A 17,798-nucleotide genomic window follows, 5' to 3' on the forward strand; every position below is an offset into this window, starting at 1 on the left:
ACCTAATTATGAAATTTCATCAACCTAGCTGTAACGGTACTCAAGTAATCGTGTTTACACACACAGACAGACACACACACACAGACATACGGACAAGATTGCAAAATTATGTTTTTCCGTATCAGTGAGGTGTAAAACGTTGAGATTTGTAAAAATCTCGATTTTTTTTGCACGATTACAATACTTTCTTTATACTTCGTATATACGAGAAAGTAAAAAAGCGGCCATCTGTAACTTAGAGTGGCTTCCCCTGAATCCCTATAGTTTACAATAAAAAAAAATAAACAAGATGGCTGCCATAGTAAATATTAAATGAGCATGGTTGCATCTGTCGGAAACATCGCTAGTATTCATTTATTAGGGCCTACTGAAAAATTTTAATTCAATTGTTTAAAAACAGGTACATAAATGAAACAAGGAGATCGAAACATTTTTGTATTTTTCAAAACATAAATCCTCCTCAAAATGTGAAATAGGCCTACTTATTAAAATTTTGGGAGAATGTTAACAACTTTCACCGGTGTCTGATGTCTGATAATGGAATCTTCTTTAAAAAAAGGGTGTTAGGTTACTGGTAGTTAACTAAATACACACATGGATGGCTAATGTCAATGCTAACCCTGTCCCTAACCCTAACTCCAACCCTGGTCCAACCATACGCCTAACCCTAATTATTCTAATTTCTAACCATAAAATTAGTCGAGATTACAATACTAACTACTAACAACCCAACACCCCTATTTTAAAGATGATTCCATTATCAGACACTGGTATCTATAATCATCGCCTGTCCCTAATCCTAACCCTATGCCTAATCCTATCCTAACCCTAGCCCCAACCCCAGCCATAGGGCCATAGGTCACTGCGCATGCGCAGAACTATCTTTTGCCGACTAGGTGGAGACGTTGGGGCAAAAAATCTTTTTCCGAGGAGTCACTTTGAAAAAAAAATTTATGGAAAAAAAAAATCACAAACAAGTCACGGAAAAAAAGTCACAAAAAGTTGAACATTGTAAAATGCATTAACAAATACCATGTAAATACACATTTGTGGCTTTTTTCCTATAGTCACATGCCCTAGGTTTTTGCAAGCAGAGCACACAAGACAAAGAATGACTGAAAATTGTTGTTGAGACATAAGTAATAACTCATTAAACCAGAAATGTTATTTCCCCTGAAAGTTTTTGTATTCTTAATTTACAAATGGTAGCCTAATTAGCAGCATTGTGACATCCAAAAATGATGTCTTGTATTAATTAAAAAAATATTATTTATTAGAGTGCACAAAATCATATATGTAGCAGATATAATAAACATAGTCTCAAGTCTTAATAATGAAAAATAGCTGTTTCCTAAACCTACCTCCTTCTGCTGTTGCATTAAATGCGATTGCTAGAATAAGATATTGTTCTCATATGTTAACTACATAAAATAATAGCATCTGGGAATTTGCTTTTCCCAGCAGACTTAAAGTCTTAATTTTATCAATTATGTAGGTGCATAAAATAATTTAACAAAATAAAAAAGTATTTATTCTAATACTAATCTAATCCATGATTTTCATTAAAAAATATCTACTTTTTGCTTTAGTTAAATATGCAAATAACAAAAAAAATAATTTTATCATTGATTTGGCCAACAGAAATTAAAAAGTTACTCATGAATGAAAATAATTATTTTATCTGTTGACCCACGCTATTTAGTTGTTTTATTTCCCATTTTTCAGTAATTCATAATTTGTGAATTCGACAATCCAGTACTGGGACTGAAAATATTTTGCTTTAAAACACTATCAATAGCTTGTGAAGGATGATTACCCTCACTTTCCACTCCTCTCCCCCGCCCCCATGAAAGCAGCCGTCCATGATGACAGTTTAAAGAGACAATGAAAAGATCATTACCTTCTTTAGTTTCAAATTGTTTAAAAACTAAATTATCTGCCTCTAATAGCCATCACTAATTCGAGCCAGCTGTACAATTGTAAACAGCTCACCAGACTGGTAGGGTGGGGGTGGTAGCGATATGGTCTGTTGAGCTTACGTGGTAAGGTCTAGCAGGGTCTGTCCATGAAGAGAATTATATATATAGATATAAAAGCATGTTATTAATACATTTAAAATTTTTAAAAATTCTTGCTTAAAACTAAATTGTCTCCTTCCATAACTAAATCACTAAGCCTACTTTAATTAAATATTAGCCTAATACTATATTCTGACCTCAAATGAGCTCACTGCGACCTTTGTACTGTTTCTTGTGATTTTAAAATCACCTGGAATTTATTTTGAACTCCTGGAAATCTCCTGGAAAATTCATGGAATTTATTTTAAGTTTTGGAGCATGAACCCTGTTAAAAGCTTTTTAGTTGTCCAATGCCATGTAATTTCTTAAATGAAAAGTTATTTTTCCACCCTTTTTTCCAGTCCCACTCTTAAATGTCTATGTAGATGCATATGTTGATTTTATATATCTTGGATATTAAAATACATTATTGTTCTTCCTCAGTGCTAAATTTAGCAACAGTAAACAGCTGACAAGAATGGCTAATAAACATAAATCTTCAAGTAATAAGAAAGCCAAAGAAGACGATTCATCATCTTCTTCATCATCATCTTCTTCATCATCATCTTCTTCATCATCTTCTTCTTCATCTTCTTCGGCATCATCATCATCATCTAGCAGCGATACATCTGATGAAGATTATGTAGAAGAAGAAGAAAAGTCATTTAAGTGTAAGGTGTGTAGCAGAAAATTTGCTAGAAAATGTGCTTATGCGCGACATATAAAAGTTCACTCCAGCCCCCAAAGCAAATTTGAGTGTGATGTATGTCATAAAAAGTTTACAAAGAAGAAAGATTTATCTATGCACAAAATTCACTCAGGAAAAGATCATTCAGCAGAAAACACTGAAGAAAATGAGGCAGAAAATAAGTCAGTAGACAAAACACTTGAATTGAATCTAAAAGACAAACCTTACGAGTGTGACGTGTGTCAGAAGAAATTTAAATACACAAGTACCCTAGCCAAGCATAAAAAAAAATTCCATCCCGTTGATAAACCAGATGAAGAAAAACCAGAAGAGAAAGTTTTTGAGTGTAAGGTGTGTCATAAAATATTTGAAAACAGGAATCGCTTGTATAATCATAATAAAACGCATATAAAAGAGAAACCTTATGAGTGTGACGTGTGCCAAAAGAAGTTTGGACGTAAAGGATTTTTAGAGCAACATAAAGTAATTCACACCGGAGAGAAACCTTTTGAATGTGATGTATGTCAAAGAAAGTTTGTTTTCAGCCAACATTTACAACAACATAAAAAATATTTGCATGGAACAAATCAACCCTATCAGTGTGAGCAGTGTCCCCAAAAGTTTTTTCACCTGAGGACATTCCTACTACATAAACAATACCACTCAGGCGTGAAACCATTTGGGTGTGATGTTTGTCAAAAGAGGTATCATTTAAAATGTAATTTAGAACTGCATAAGCGAATGCATACAGGAGATATGGAGCATCAGTGTGAAGTATGTCAGAGGAAATTTAACAGAAAGTACCTTTTAAATGTACATAAATTAAGTCACTTAAAAGTAAAACCAATTAAGTGTGATGGATGCAATAGAAGGTTTTTAAAGAAGGCAGATCTAACTAAACATAAAAAGTGTTGTACAAGAGGAGAGGTCTTTGAAAATAAAGCATGTCCACAAACAATTCTTGATCGGAAGAATTTTTTAAATCCTAAAAAAACACACTCAGAAAATCCACATTTGGAATGTAAAATCTGTCATAAAATGTTTTTTAAGCATGAAACTTTGTACAGGCATAAAAAAATGCATTTTGATGCTCAGTATGAATGCAATGTATGTAACAAAAAGTTTTATTTTCGAAGAGAATTAATTAGACATAAAGAAATTCACAACCCTAACCGACCAGAGATACTACATGAGTGTGATGTCTGTCATAAAAATTTTCTTTCTGTAAGAACTTTGCAAAGTCATAAATTAGTAATTCATGCAGCTGAGAGAAATTTTGAATGTGATGTTTGTCATAAAAAGTTTCCACTAATACGTACCTTAGTGGAACATAAGCGTAGACATATACCGGTGAAACGAGAAGAATTTCCGTGTGATGTATGTCAAAAGAAATTTACTCTCAAGGAATACCTAGTTCGTCATAAGAAAAGGTTGCATCCCATCCATACTGCTACTACATGTTACGTTTTGGAAAATCCTGAATCCAATTTAGTTACTTATTTTTTTGTGTGTGAATAGATTTTTTTTGCCTTGTGAATTCCAGGTGAGGGCCTGTCTTGTTATGCTGGATACAGGCTTCCTGAGTGTTTTACCAATCCATTTCCATTTTCAACTGGCAAACTTTATGTACCTAGGTTTTAAATTTTCATAATTGACATATTTAAAAGAAGAATATTCTATACCTCACATAGTAAACACTGTGTGATAGAGTAGTTGAGCAAATCTGAAAGTTTAGAGACTCAAGTCTGTAGGTTGTCCCCGAGTCCATCCAGCACTAATGGGTACCTGACTAATGGTAGAGAAAATAAACGCGGCTGAACATAGTGCTGACCACATCATTCTGTCATTTGCCTAAGTAAAAAAACATCTTAACTTCATCTGCTCTATGGATCATTATATCTATAATGTGAACTTAACTTTAGTAAAAAAAATAAATAATAGTATTGTTTTCTCCGCATGTACATAACCATAATTGTCTGACAATTAAACTCTTGTTTTTAAAACCCATGATGTACAGCTTGCTGAGAATGTTTTATTATTTGTAAATACATTTCTTGTTAATGTTATGCTTGTTAATTTTTTCTCCTGCTAATAATAGCAGTCCACCAATCTATACTATTTTTTAAATTCAAGATAAAATCTTAAAACACTGTACCTTTGTGTGTCATGTACCTATCATTTCTATATTTTAAATCACCTTAATTTTTAAAAATCATATTGTTGAATATAATATTAAACATTATGAATCATGTAAAAATATTTGTTTTTTTTTTTTAAATGAAAATGTTCAAGATTATCTAATTTGTAAAATTAATGTGAAATTATTTTATCCTCTCAAATGTTGAATAAAATTTTTAAATTTGTAACTTAGTGAGTAAACTATATTTTTTCCCCCAACATTTGTCTCGTTGTATGGGTGAACAAAAGTTGTTTCAATATGTATAGGTTTTTCTTCTCTGTACTACAAAGCATGGGTTAGCTTGACTTGTCTGTATCACTTATCAGCAGGTTACTTTCAGGTATTTCCCTCTCTATGGAAAGGTAAAGGTAGCCTCACAAACCCCTCCTTGATAGGTGCCTAAAGGGAAACATCATAGATTAAAACTTTATTGTAGCCCACATCAGAGATTAACTGAACTGTAGCACACATCAGAGATTAACTGGACTGTTGCACACATCAGAGATTAAAACTTTATTGTAGCACACATCAGCGATTAGCTTTAGACTAACACACATCAGAGATTAACTGGACTGTTGCACACATCAGAAATTAAAACTTTATTGTAGCACACATCAGCGATTTGCTTTAGACTAACACACATCAGAGATTAACTGGACTGTTGCACACATCAGAAATTAAAACTTTATTGTAGCACACATCAGAGATTAACTGAACTGTAGCACACATCAGAGATTAACTGAACTGTAGCACACATCAGAGATTAACTGAACTGTAGCACACATCAGAGATTAACTGAACTGTAGCACACATCAGAGATTAACTGAACTGTAGCACACATCAGAGATTAACTGAACTGTAGCACACATCAGAGATTAAAACTTTATTGTAGCACACATCAGAGATTTACTGGGCTGTAGCCATACAGATGAGATTAACATATTGTAACATATTACAGATTTACGAAATGCATGCCTACCACACAACATTTCACAGCAGCTAACCCAAAAGTCCATTGGGTCCAACCTTTTTCTGACGGTTACCTGATTAACGTTTATTAAAGTAATACGTCACATGGTGGATCATTTTATCTCCCATCACAACTTTTTACTGTACCATGTATCATGATTTAGTTGTTCTGTGTGCCATAGAAATCTTTGTCCTACATTTTAAACACGTAACCCATCTAGAACTGATACCCCCCTCCCACACACACAAAGATAAAGTAAAAAAAGGATGAAATGAAATAGTTTATTACATTGTTAAAAAATATTTAAAAAATACACTTTACTCGTCCCTACCACGTATAGAAGAACAAACAAGTTAACAAAAACGTAAGCCATTTCTAGCTATGTATTAAGATTTTCCAACCTGCGGATTTTTTAGAGCCCCGCAGTTAACAGCACTATCTGATGTCACTAATATAGCATTGAGTAACGTCTCTAATACATAATTGTTTGACGTCACTAAAACAGCATTGTATGACGTTTCTAGGTAACCCAGCTTTGAGAACATCCTGCCGTTCACAACACTGTTTGACGCCTTTAATACAGCACTGATGACGTCTCTAATCAGAGGCGTAGCGACCCCTCCCGGCGCCCGGGGACAAAAATTTCGATTTGCACCCCCCCCCTCAAACTTTCAATTTGGCGCCCCCCTAAGGTCGGCGCCCAGGGACATATGTCCCCCCCCGCCCCCCCCCCCTCGCTACGCCTCTGTCTCTAATACAAGATAATCTCACGTCTCAAGCTGACATTTTACATTTTAAACACACATCACCCATCTAGAACAGATACACCCCCCCCCCCCCCACACACAAAGATATTATAAAAAAAAAGAATAAAATTAAATAGTTTATTACGTCGTTAAAAAATATTTTAAACTTATACAGCGTATAGAAAAACAAACAAGTTAAAAAAGTCGTAAGCCATTTCTAGCTATGCATTCTGATTTTCCAACTTGCGGATTTTTAACTGCTGGCGAGTCAACTTTCTGAGTCTTGTGAGTGCTGACATCGCTGAAACTTCCGCATGATTGTGAGCTTCGTCTTTTTAGAGCCCTGCACTTTACAGCACTGTCTGACGTCCGTAGCTGACCCAACTTTGACAACGTCCTTCCATTTACAGCACTGTCTGAGGTCCCTAGCTGACCCAACTTTGACAACGTTCTTCCGTTTACAGCAGTGTCTGAGGTCCCTAGCTGACCCAACTTTGACAACGTCCTTCCGTTTACAGCACTGTCTGACGTCCCTAGCTGACCCAACTTTGACAACGTCCTTCCGTTTACAGCACTGTCTGAGGTCCCTAGCTGACCCAACTTTGGGAACGTACTTCCATTTACAGCACTGTCTGATGTCACTAATACAGCGTAAGACGTCCCTGGCTGACCCAGCTTTGAGAAAGTCATGCCCCTTACAACATTGTATGACGTCTCTAGCTGAACCACCCTTGAGAACTTTCTGCTGTTTACTGCTCGGTTTGACGTCTCTAATACAACACTGTCTGGCTTCTCTAATACAGCATTGTATGACGTCTCTAGCTGACCCAGCTTTAAAAACATCCTATCGTTTACAGCAATGTTTGACGTCTTTAATATATCAGTGCCAGATGTCTCTAAAACACCACTGTTTGACGTCCTAAGCTGATTCAGTTTTGAGAAAGTCCTGCCGTTTACAGCAATGTTTGACGCAAGTGATACATCACTGCAAGACGTCTTTGATATCCCACTATTTGACGTCTCTAATACAACACTGTCTGGCTTCTCTAATACAGCATTGTATGACGTCCCTAGCTGACCCAGCTTTGAGAACGTCCTGCTGTTTACACCACAGTCTGACGTCCCAAGCTGATCCAGCTTTAACAACGTCGCAGCCAGACATTTTTTGATGCTACCAACCAGAGTCAGGTCTGGGAAAATTCTCGAACCTTTCCTGGCACACAGCTGGGTCACGGCGCTGTGAAGGTCAATCGTTTTCTCCAGCACGCCCAGAACTGACGTCATGAAAAACAAATCTGAAAACTTCCCAGCGTTCCATAGTCTCGACTCCCCTTCCAACACCTCCGGAAATTTCCCTTCATTTTTAAGATGTTTCTGTAGCGCTTCAAACTTCTTCATCAAAACCTGCTTCGTGTCTTTAGGATTGGTGGTTGGATTTTTCCAGGCCAGCCCCACCTCTTGGTCCCACCAGCTCGGCTTAAACCTCTGGCTCCACACCGTCTCCTGACCGTTGACCTTCCCAACGACGGTTCTAGACAGCAGACGCACTGCGAATATAAGCCAGGCCTTCTCGTTGTTGACAGGCTCCCGTCTGGCACCGTGAATATCAGTTGACCAGTCCAAGTGGCACGGACAAGTGCCAGCACTGCTCATCTTAGTGTTCTATAAATGAACCTTCATCATAAAATCACTGCTATAAATAAACCTTCAGCACAGAATGACTTGTATATATAAACCTTTACTACAGAATCACGTCTACTTTGTCTAATTGTTTTTAGATAAACAATATAGTAAAAAATACGTTTATATCACTTGTGGATCTATTGTTATTTTACGATTTCGCTTTTGAATTTCACCCCTCGATAGAATTGGAATCCAAATAAATGCTCATTGCAGCTTATTAAAAAACTCATTTTTATGACTGACATTGTTTTCAACACTGTATGGTTTAACGGACGCTGGCTGTCGTTACAAGTTTGTTGTAGATGTAGCACGTTCTCAGGCGCTTGTAGTGTGGCTCTCATCTTTGCGTACTGGGAGGGGAAAAGGGGGGTGGGGACTGTGAAGTGATGCTGATAAATGGAGGTGGGGGGGGGGGGGGGGGGGGAGGGTAAGAAAGAAACAAATGTTAGATCAAGGTAATCTATCTTAATTAAATGATAGTAATACATATGTATCAACATTAATGATTAAAAGAGAGTTTTAAAATAAACTATGTAAACTAGTAGATAAATTTAAAGTTTTTAATTATTAATTTAAAAAAAAGAAAACATGATAAATATTAATTGTCAATGACGTGTGATCAAAAGAACTACTCATACGGCCTTCTTGGTTTACTTAACTAAAACCTACCAGTTTCTTCCAGGCATCTCTTCGGGGGGGGGGGGGGGGGGGAGTCTACCGCCCCCCCCCCCCGAACGAGATGGATTTTATATAATAAACATACACTTTTACTAGTGTCCGCCCCCCCCCCCCCCGAAAAATGTTGACCCCCCCTTCCCCCGAAAATTTCAAGTGCCCCCCCGGAGAAAAAAGTCTGGAAGAAACACTGAAACCTACCTTTTTTTTCTTTCGCTGCACCCAGTGATAATCGACGTTGTAGTTAAAGTAGAGTTGAGTGGTACAAGTACCTTTTTCCCGAAGCCCTTTACAGTAATGGCGGCTGTGTTATGATGGCAACGAAACTTATTTATACAACTTCGTATTGGAAACAGCTTACAGCTTCACTTGATTAGGTTAACTTAACTGACGTCAGGTCTAAAAATAGAATCAATTTTAGCAAGATATGAGCGTGACGATGTTATTTTTAAAGAATGATTCAAAGGTATACAAAGGGCGCCAACTCACCAACAAACGTTGATAGTAAACTAAGAGAAAGATTTTCCCACTCGATTTCCTGGAAATGTCCCCGCCTCTTTGTATGACGTGTTTATATCCGGACCAGCAGCCAGCCACGAGACGAGGGTTAACCCTGCAGGTAATATATAGCAGACGGCTGATCAAAGTTCAGCCCGCCTTTTCCTAGCGAGACCTCGTCGATAGAATAGGCGACGTCATTGAAGCCCAACTGCTACAGGTTAACCCGTTTCACTACACGCCCTGCGTGTGTGTATGTGGTGTAGTCTAAAATTATTTTATAATAATACACAAGGGCGTATACACGCACACACAACCAACCAACACACACACATACACGGACAGATACACACATACACTCATACACTCACACGTATATATATATATATATATATATATATATATATATATATATATATATATATATATATATATATATATATATATATATATATATATAGGCTACATATATATATATATATATATATATATATATATATATAGGCTACATATATATATATATATATATATATATATATATATATATATGTATATATATATATAGGCTACATATATATATATATAGGCTACATATATATATATATATATATATATATATATATATATATATATATATATATATATAGGCTACATATATATATATATAGGCTACATATATATATATATAGGCTACATATATATATATATATATATATATATATATATATATATATATATATATATATATATATATATGTATATATTCACAGGAAAATTACAGATAAATGTAACTTGATTGAGTGTTTACATATACATTGGGATATTTATAATTCTGAGTTTCGCTATACTTGCAAATACAGCAATAGTAACCTCTTACTAAACAAGCTTTATAAGAAGTGAGATTGTAACTGCCCCGACATTACTAAGCATACTTAGCTTCAGAACTAAAACTAGTTTTATAGTCTATATAGGGAAGCATTAACGAATGGTGTGGTCGGATGGTAGAGGTAACGACTTCTAACGGAGAGTTTTGAGTTCGGATACCGGGTTCGAGTCTCTAAGACGTACCCGAGTCCACCCAACTGATGGGTACCCGACTCATGTTAGGTGGCTGGACATTGTGCTGACCACACTATCCCTTATATGGTGAGTTCATTGAAACAGATGAACTCTACTACATCTGCTTAATGTGTTATTAACGAGAACGGTAAATATTACGATGGGACAACATTATGACGAAGCCTTAGTAAGTCTGTATATGACAGCATTTTGAATTAGTTTTTACGAAGTGATAAACAACTGAAACCGGTTAAAACATTTCCGTCGTTCAGTCATAAATTAAAACTGCATATAACAACCTTTTATATGATAATGCACTAAAAAGAAGAAAAATACATATTCAAATATATAATATTATTGGATACGTTTACTTATGTTTAGAAAGAGACCCACTCTTTTCTTGTATATAGAAATAATTGCAAGAGGAGAGGAATCAGGTTAGTTATTGCATTAGTACAAATAGCGCGCTAACACAGTTTTATTTAAGTGTTATTGTTGACTTGTTGACTAATAAGCGTGTAAAATGAATTTTTAGGAAGTAGAAAATTCACATCGGGAATTCCTGGGATGAGAGCACTTCATAAAGAAAAGAGAGCTCACACTCGCGCAAGCTGTGAGCCTGCATCGCACATGCTGGGTTTATAGATTGAACTTTAGTTTAGCGGGCTATAAAAAGGGAAGCAACATCACTCCGCTGGAAGGAAAGCAAGAAATGTGTTACTAAAATGTGTTTTTCTTTGATGGTTTGCAGATTTGTATTGAATGTAAGTGCTTGAGGCATATTTACTTTGTCGAGACTTTTGATAAAATAGTTTTTAATAGTGTAGTTTTCATTTTAATCTTCTCTTTTATTCTAATGTTATAGTTTTATGACGCTTGAAAATTTGAACTGTCATCACCCTACCCCCCCCCCCTCTATTAAAACAAAACGCTAGCTGAATAGCTTGTACAAGTCACAGCTGTCGTATGAAGAATCCACTCTATAAAATCAACACACGCATAAACAGAATGAACTCATACGCTTGCACGCTCTCGTTGATTCACACAGAACCTCACATACACACACACACATACATACACATACATATACGCTCATACATATACAAACACATGCTTACACATAGACATTCATACAAGTACGGACATACACACACAAGTACAAACACATGTTTTTACATAGACATAGACACATACGTACGTATACACATATAAAAACATATACACACATAGATGCACACTGGTACACACAAACAAAGACACATATAGACACACTAACTACTTCATTCATCTACATACTACCAATAGCGTACGCAGGGGGGGAGCAGGGGGAGCGGCCGCTCCATCTCTGGCCATTTTCAGCAAAGTGGCGCCTTTTTGGAAACTTTTTAAACTCAAAGTTTTAAACAATGATATTTGTTTAAAAAATAGTTTTGGTCGGCACATCTATGTAAATCACAAGATTTCTTTTCATGCAGCAATTAAGCATTATTGTACTAGTCTTGTAGTGTCTACGTTTACAACACGTATTAACAGCTGCATCAGTTTGCCATTCTAAAAATAACCATTACGATGCATTGCAATGTTTAAAAAAAAACCTCTATGGGTAGTAGGGGAAAAATGTTTTTTACATATTTTTAAATACATGAATTTTAAAATTTTTATAATGTGTGTGGAATTGCCCCACTTGCCATGTTTTTGCAATAAAAGTGAAATATTTAAAAATTGTATTTTATTTTGTGAATAATCTTTATATTTGTTTGCCATCCTATAAGTAATGCATGTCTAGTTTTACCCTCAATATTATATTGTGGTAGTGTTGATTTTAGATTTTTTACAAATTTTTTAGAAAAGTAGTGTATGGAATTACCCCGGGTTACCCTACCACTTGGCAAGAGGGGTGTTAAGTTTAAGGCAACTGTATAATGTATTTGCTTACGAATAATTGAATTAGAAAATGTTATACATAAAACTTCACACATAATTATTTTATATATACAGTTTGAATCGTGTGATTAATTTTAAAAAAATCACAATACAGAAACAAATACAACTGATGTGGCATCTCTATTTAAATTTACTTATGAGCAAACTGCTTAGTGGTGGGGACATTTTGACAAGGTCAACAACGTCATCATGATGAAGTAGTAGTATTCTTAAGGTTTGGGCGATAGTGATTACGATTACAAATTATATGAAACAGTTACAACCCCCCCCCTCCCCAATGGACCCCTCGGTAAAAAAAATATTGTCATAATACCACTGCTACTTATTTAAATCTATTTCTGTAATATATTTGTGTAATATATATTTGTGTAATATATATATGTATGTTTAGAACAGTCATCTAAACTGACGCTATGTTCACCCTGAGTTGGTTATCCTCCCCCCCCCCCCCACACACCTCACCACCACAATTGTGTAGAGCGACATTAATGTCACACCTAGGTCTACACTGGGTTGGATAATTGACCTAAAGTGACCGGACAGTGGTGAATGAAGTTGAACCCACCCCCCCCCCCCCCACCCCGAACTGATCTGTTAAGTACATGTAGAAAAACGCGTAATGATGTACCAAAGTACCATGCCGCCAGAAAATTAGCTTTTTAAACGTAAAACTCTGTGAATATTGTTTTTGCAATTACCAGTAAAAAGGTGTGTGATCAATACAGTGATCTAACCCATACCTAACACTATGTTAAAAAATTATCTTTAAAGAACACAAAGAAGCAGTAGTTAATAAAAAATATATGATCTGAACTAAAAAGAACGATATTTAGTTAAATGTAAGCTGTTATTCCAAATGTTTTTCTATTATATCGAAAAGCGTGGTTTTATACCTACTCTGATTTTAAAAACTTTCATTATGCTGTAATACTTTAGCCTTTATGATGACGATATATTAAATTCTGATTACAGACAAAAACATTTTGTAAACACGAATAGTGTTAAACAATTTTATTATATTCTCAAGCAATAATTTATTTGTTTTGACATTTTATATAATTAAATGTGTAGATATATACATATTTATATTAAGAGAGTGATTATTTCCCCTATTTCACTTGTCTTAAATAATTTCCCAGGAATTATTATGTAAGAAATTTTTTTTTACAAGAATTACAAAACAGATTGTGTTACGTTAATTGTTTTTGGTTGTAGTGTGTGTATATATTTTTTGTTTTGTTTTAATTGATACAATTTTTGTTTTGTCGGCCTACATTGTATGTTTTTTTTTTATTTCTTCAGAGTGCTACTTTCAATTTATTTTACATCATAGCGAAGTAATGACATACGGCTAGTAAATATATATATATATATATATATATATATATATATATATATATATATATATATATATATATATATATATATATATAATTATTATAATACACGTATATAGAACGTGTTAAAAATTCGGCGCCTTTTTTTGCTCTTTTCGCTCCCCCTACAACGAAAACCTGGATACGCCTCTGCATACTACTGAAACTCAACTTTGTTTACATGTTTGAATATTTATTTGTTTGTCTGATTTGCTGCTGGAGAGAATCTGCCATATGCATAGACCTGTAAAATAGTATGTAGGTAGAGAACAATTTTTGTTTTTAGACAGACTGTTAATCACAAATTTATTTAAAGACGTTAATTAATTTATTGATTTATTCATTGGTAGATTAACCACATTAACTTTAAAAGTTTAGAAAAAACAAACGACTTTACTTTGAGTGAATAGTGACGTCACATGATTTGTTTACTTTTTACATCAACAATAGAAGAAGATTGTGTTCCCATTCCAATGTTTAACGCGTTCTAAAGCTAATTTTCCGTCGGCTATAACTTTAACAATACGTCCGTTTGCTGTATTTACTACTTTCCAACACTTATATCAGTTTTCAACTGTCTTTTACAATAAATTTCTCTAGATCTACAGATCAGCTGTTGAAGGAAGAAAAAGTTATGAATCTAGATCTAGAAGTCCAGATCTAGATCTAGGTCACTAGACTTAACGTAAATTCTAGAACTAGAATCTATTTCAGGCCTTAATTATTTTATATAAATGTTTGTTTAGCTTCAATGATCATCTTATTCGAGAATGCATAGATCTTGATCTAGGTCCGATTTATCTATCTAAGTTCTAGATCTAGATCTATAATCTTGATCTAGAATCTGGATCTATCTAAAATTTAGATTTTTTAGATCTAATCTAGATTCTAGATGTAAAATCTAGACTCAACGTAATTTCTACATCTAGATCTAGAATAAACGTACATTCTAAATCTAGAACCTAGAATCTATACACTAAACTATTATTTCAGACCTTAGTTATTTTATATAAATCTTTGCTTGTTTAGTTATGGAATATGCTAATTTGGAAATTCTCGATCTAGGGCCCATTTGCGTAATTTAAGATTCATACGCGGCTTCTATACCACTAATTTTGCAAAATTATAGATTTAACGTAAACTCCAGATCTTGCTCTATCTAGATATACTAAACTATTTCAGGCCTTAATATTTTACTTTATATACATATTTTGTTTGTTTAGCTATGGAATAGGCTAATTTGGGATAATATTAAATTTGAAATGCTCGATCTAGGGCCTATTTGCGTAACTTAAGTTTCATTCAAGGATTCAATACCGCTAAATTTGCTTATAATTGTAGCTTTCCAGATAGTTGAGTTGATGGTGTAATTGCTAACCGTGTGTGGTACGGGTTCGAAACACATCTTGTAAATATTAATTTTTTTTTGTAATTTTTTTTCTTTAGATGAGAATGATAAATTTGTCTATCGGGACTTGGCAGGACACGGGGCAGGTGAAGTAGAGTTCACCTGTTTTTGTGGGGGGGGGGGGGGGGGGACGGACGACGACGACGACGACGACACTAAGCAGGTGAAGTAGAGTTCACCTGTTTTTGTGATCTCAGCATTTAAAGGGATAGTGTTGTCAGACCCATGCTCAGCCGAAATAGGTGTTTTTAAAAGACAAAAACGTCTGAGGTGTGACGTCTATTTGAATGTGGGGTCTGGTTATTTTGTGATGATCAGTGACAAACGTGATGTTTTTTATGGATGACCCCCGAAACCCACAGTTATCTAACTAGATAACGGGTAGTCTAGTATAAAGATACTCTCTGTTTTACAGGATGATGAAAGTTTGTCCTCTCAAGTTTCTTGTGACAAGAGGTGATATTCACTTTAACTAAACAAATGGTTGACCGAAAATTTAAGACAGTTGGGGCCACAAAAGATTAAGGGAATCACAGTCACGAAGTCTTTGATGAGCAAAAATGGGCTCGTATCAGAGACATCCATCACACAACCCTGAATATAAACGTCTAAAACAAGTTTTGAAAATAATATTTCGTGACAAATACAACATTCGAGCTCAAATATTTTATATACCGTATTGTTACTCAGCTGGTAAAAATGTTTTGAGTGTGTATTCTTTAGCTACATCACAAAATTCAGACTTAGTGGATGATGCTGAAGTTTTGGCTACAGAGGTCACGCGTTACATGATTAAAGAGTCACAAAGTGACATACAGTGTGAGGAAGTTGATGAAAGTTTGGCTTATAAAGTGTTTGGTGACAAGAAATTAGAGGTATTTACATTGATTAAAATTATTTTTGGCGAAACAAATGAAGAGACACAAGATAGCAGTCAACAGGAAACATCACATAACATGAATGATGTCACAGGGTCTGTCTCAAAATGTTTGCTGAACAAAATGGCGGGCTACATTCAGAATGATTTAAGAGTCAGATTTAAAGATGGTTTTACGTGTAGGGTGATGGATTATCCATTGTATAAACCTCTAAAACACGCTTTGATTAAACTATTTCGTAACAAATATAAGATACTAGGTGCTGAAAGATTGATGTATATTAAGTTACACCACGACTCCGACTTAGTAGATAATGCTGAAGGTTTGGCTACAGAAATCACGTATTACATAATTAAAGAATTAGAAAGTGATATACATTGTGAAGAAGTTGATGAAATTCTGGCTTCTCAAGTTTTTGGTGACGAGAAAGAAGCGATATTTACAGTAATTAAACAATTCGTTGAAAAGAAATACAAGACAAAAGAAGACACACAAGATGGCCAACAACAAGAAATATCACATAACATTAGTGACATCATTTTGTCTGCCTCAAAGTGTTTGATGAAAAAAATGGCGGTCTGCATTCAGAATTTAAAAGTCAGGGTTAAAGGTGGTTTTATATGTAAGGTGGTGGATTATCCCTTTTATGTAGACTTACAACAAACGTTATTTACCTACAGGTGCAACAATCTAGAAGCCAGATTTTTGTTCGCTATTTTTCCTCCATGCAAAACGAAGAACGGTAACTATTTCGACTTATATAATAGTGCTGAAAATTTGGCTACGAAGGTCACGTGTTACATAATTAACACATTAAAAAGTGAAATAAAATGTGAAAAAAATGATGAAAGTTTGACTTCTGAAGTATTTGGTAAGGAGCAACAACAGATATTCACAATAATGAAACAGTTTGTTGACATGAAATACATTAGCACCGAAGTCACAAAAGATTATCAATCAGCTACGTTGTATGATATTAATGACGTCACAACCTCAGTCGCGCAGGTTTTGATGAACAAAATGGCCGGCTACATTCGGAATAATTTAAAGATGGAGTTTAAAGATTGTGTTAAGTGTGAGTGGGTTCAACATCGAGTGTATAGAGACTTTAAAAGAGCTTTTGTGCGGGGGGAATTCGTAAAAGTGTTTGGAGAAATAATGGTTGCTAAAGAATTATACAGCAGGCAAATAGCAATATTTACGTTTTGCTTTGTCAATGAGGAAGACAATGTGCCAACAAACAAACCGACATTCAGAATAACAAAACAGTCGACAAGCTCCATGTGTGCCTTTCTCTGTCCACCCCATGTTTATTTGAGGGGAGCAGACGACAGCGATAAATCATTCAAAGCATAAACACGATTTGAGATTAGAATATAATCAATTAAACTTTTATTTCTTTCTTGTATATATATATTCCATTACTAACAATGTAGAACTTATTTTATTGTAAGAGACAATTGTCAGCAACTGACATGAGCTGTAGAGACGACTTGAACTTTGACCTGTCTGACAGGTCACGTGACACTCTGACCTCTGTAAGTAAATCTTTAAAGACGAGTAAAGAATGGCTGATTTCTAGTGTCAGGCTTTTGTCGAGAGTTTACGTTGGGAAAGGTGAAGGTCAAGATGGTGTA

At 35.0% G+C, this 17,798-nt stretch overlaps 3 protein-coding genes across 3 annotated transcripts; 2 read left to right on the top strand and 1 right to left on the bottom strand.

Annotated features, from left to right (window-relative positions):
- The first annotated feature begins 284 nt into the window (after positions 1-284).
- On the top strand, positions 285-5,010 carry LOC131952517 (zinc finger protein 43). Its single transcript, XM_059315217.1, has 2 exons — positions 285-400; positions 2,502-5,010. The coding sequence occupies exon 2, from the start codon at positions 2,536-2,538 to the stop codon at positions 4,261-4,263; it is 1,728 nt and encodes a 575-aa protein (XP_059171200.1). The 5' UTR covers positions 285-400; positions 2,502-2,535; the 3' UTR covers positions 4,264-5,010.
- A 1,732-nt stretch (positions 5,011-6,742) lies between these two features.
- Positions 6,743-9,603, bottom strand: LOC131952520 (uncharacterized). Its single transcript, XM_059315223.1, has 3 exons — positions 9,488-9,603; positions 9,200-9,397; positions 6,743-8,712 (listed from the first exon to the last, which is right to left on the bottom strand). The coding sequence occupies exon 3, from the start codon at positions 8,291-8,293 to the stop codon at positions 6,836-6,838; it is 1,458 nt and encodes a 485-aa protein (XP_059171206.1). The 5' UTR covers positions 8,294-8,712; positions 9,200-9,397; positions 9,488-9,603; the 3' UTR covers positions 6,743-6,835.
- A 1,621-nt stretch (positions 9,604-11,224) lies between these two features.
- LOC131952494 (uncharacterized) lies at positions 11,225-17,517 on the top strand. Its single transcript, XM_059315181.1, has 2 exons — positions 11,225-11,319; positions 15,699-17,517. The coding sequence occupies exon 2, from the start codon at positions 15,844-15,846 to the stop codon at positions 17,515-17,517; it is 1,674 nt and encodes a 557-aa protein (XP_059171164.1). The 5' UTR covers positions 11,225-11,319; positions 15,699-15,843.
- Positions 17,518-17,798: the final 281 nt, after the last annotated feature.

Source organism: Physella acuta, unplaced genomic scaffold (genome assembly GCF_028476545.2).
Source record: "Physella acuta isolate Inbredline_101_S28 unplaced genomic scaffold, ASM2847654v3 ptg000875l, whole genome shotgun sequence".
In the NCBI taxonomy this organism is placed as follows: Eukaryota; Metazoa; Mollusca; class Gastropoda; family Physidae; genus Physella; species Physella acuta.

What these genes read in the sequence shown, in the direction of transcription:
- LOC131952517 (XM_059315217.1), top strand. Translation starts at nt 2,536, where the DNA reads ATGGCTAATAAACATAAATCTTCAAGTAATAAGAAAGCCAAAGAAGAC.
- LOC131952520 (XM_059315223.1), bottom strand. Translation starts at nt 8,293, where the DNA reads ATGAGCAGTGCTGGCACTTGTCCGTGCCACTTGGACTGGTCAACTGAT.
- LOC131952494 (XM_059315181.1), top strand. Translation starts at nt 15,844, where the DNA reads ATGGGCTCGTATCAGAGACATCCATCACACAACCCTGAATATAAACGT.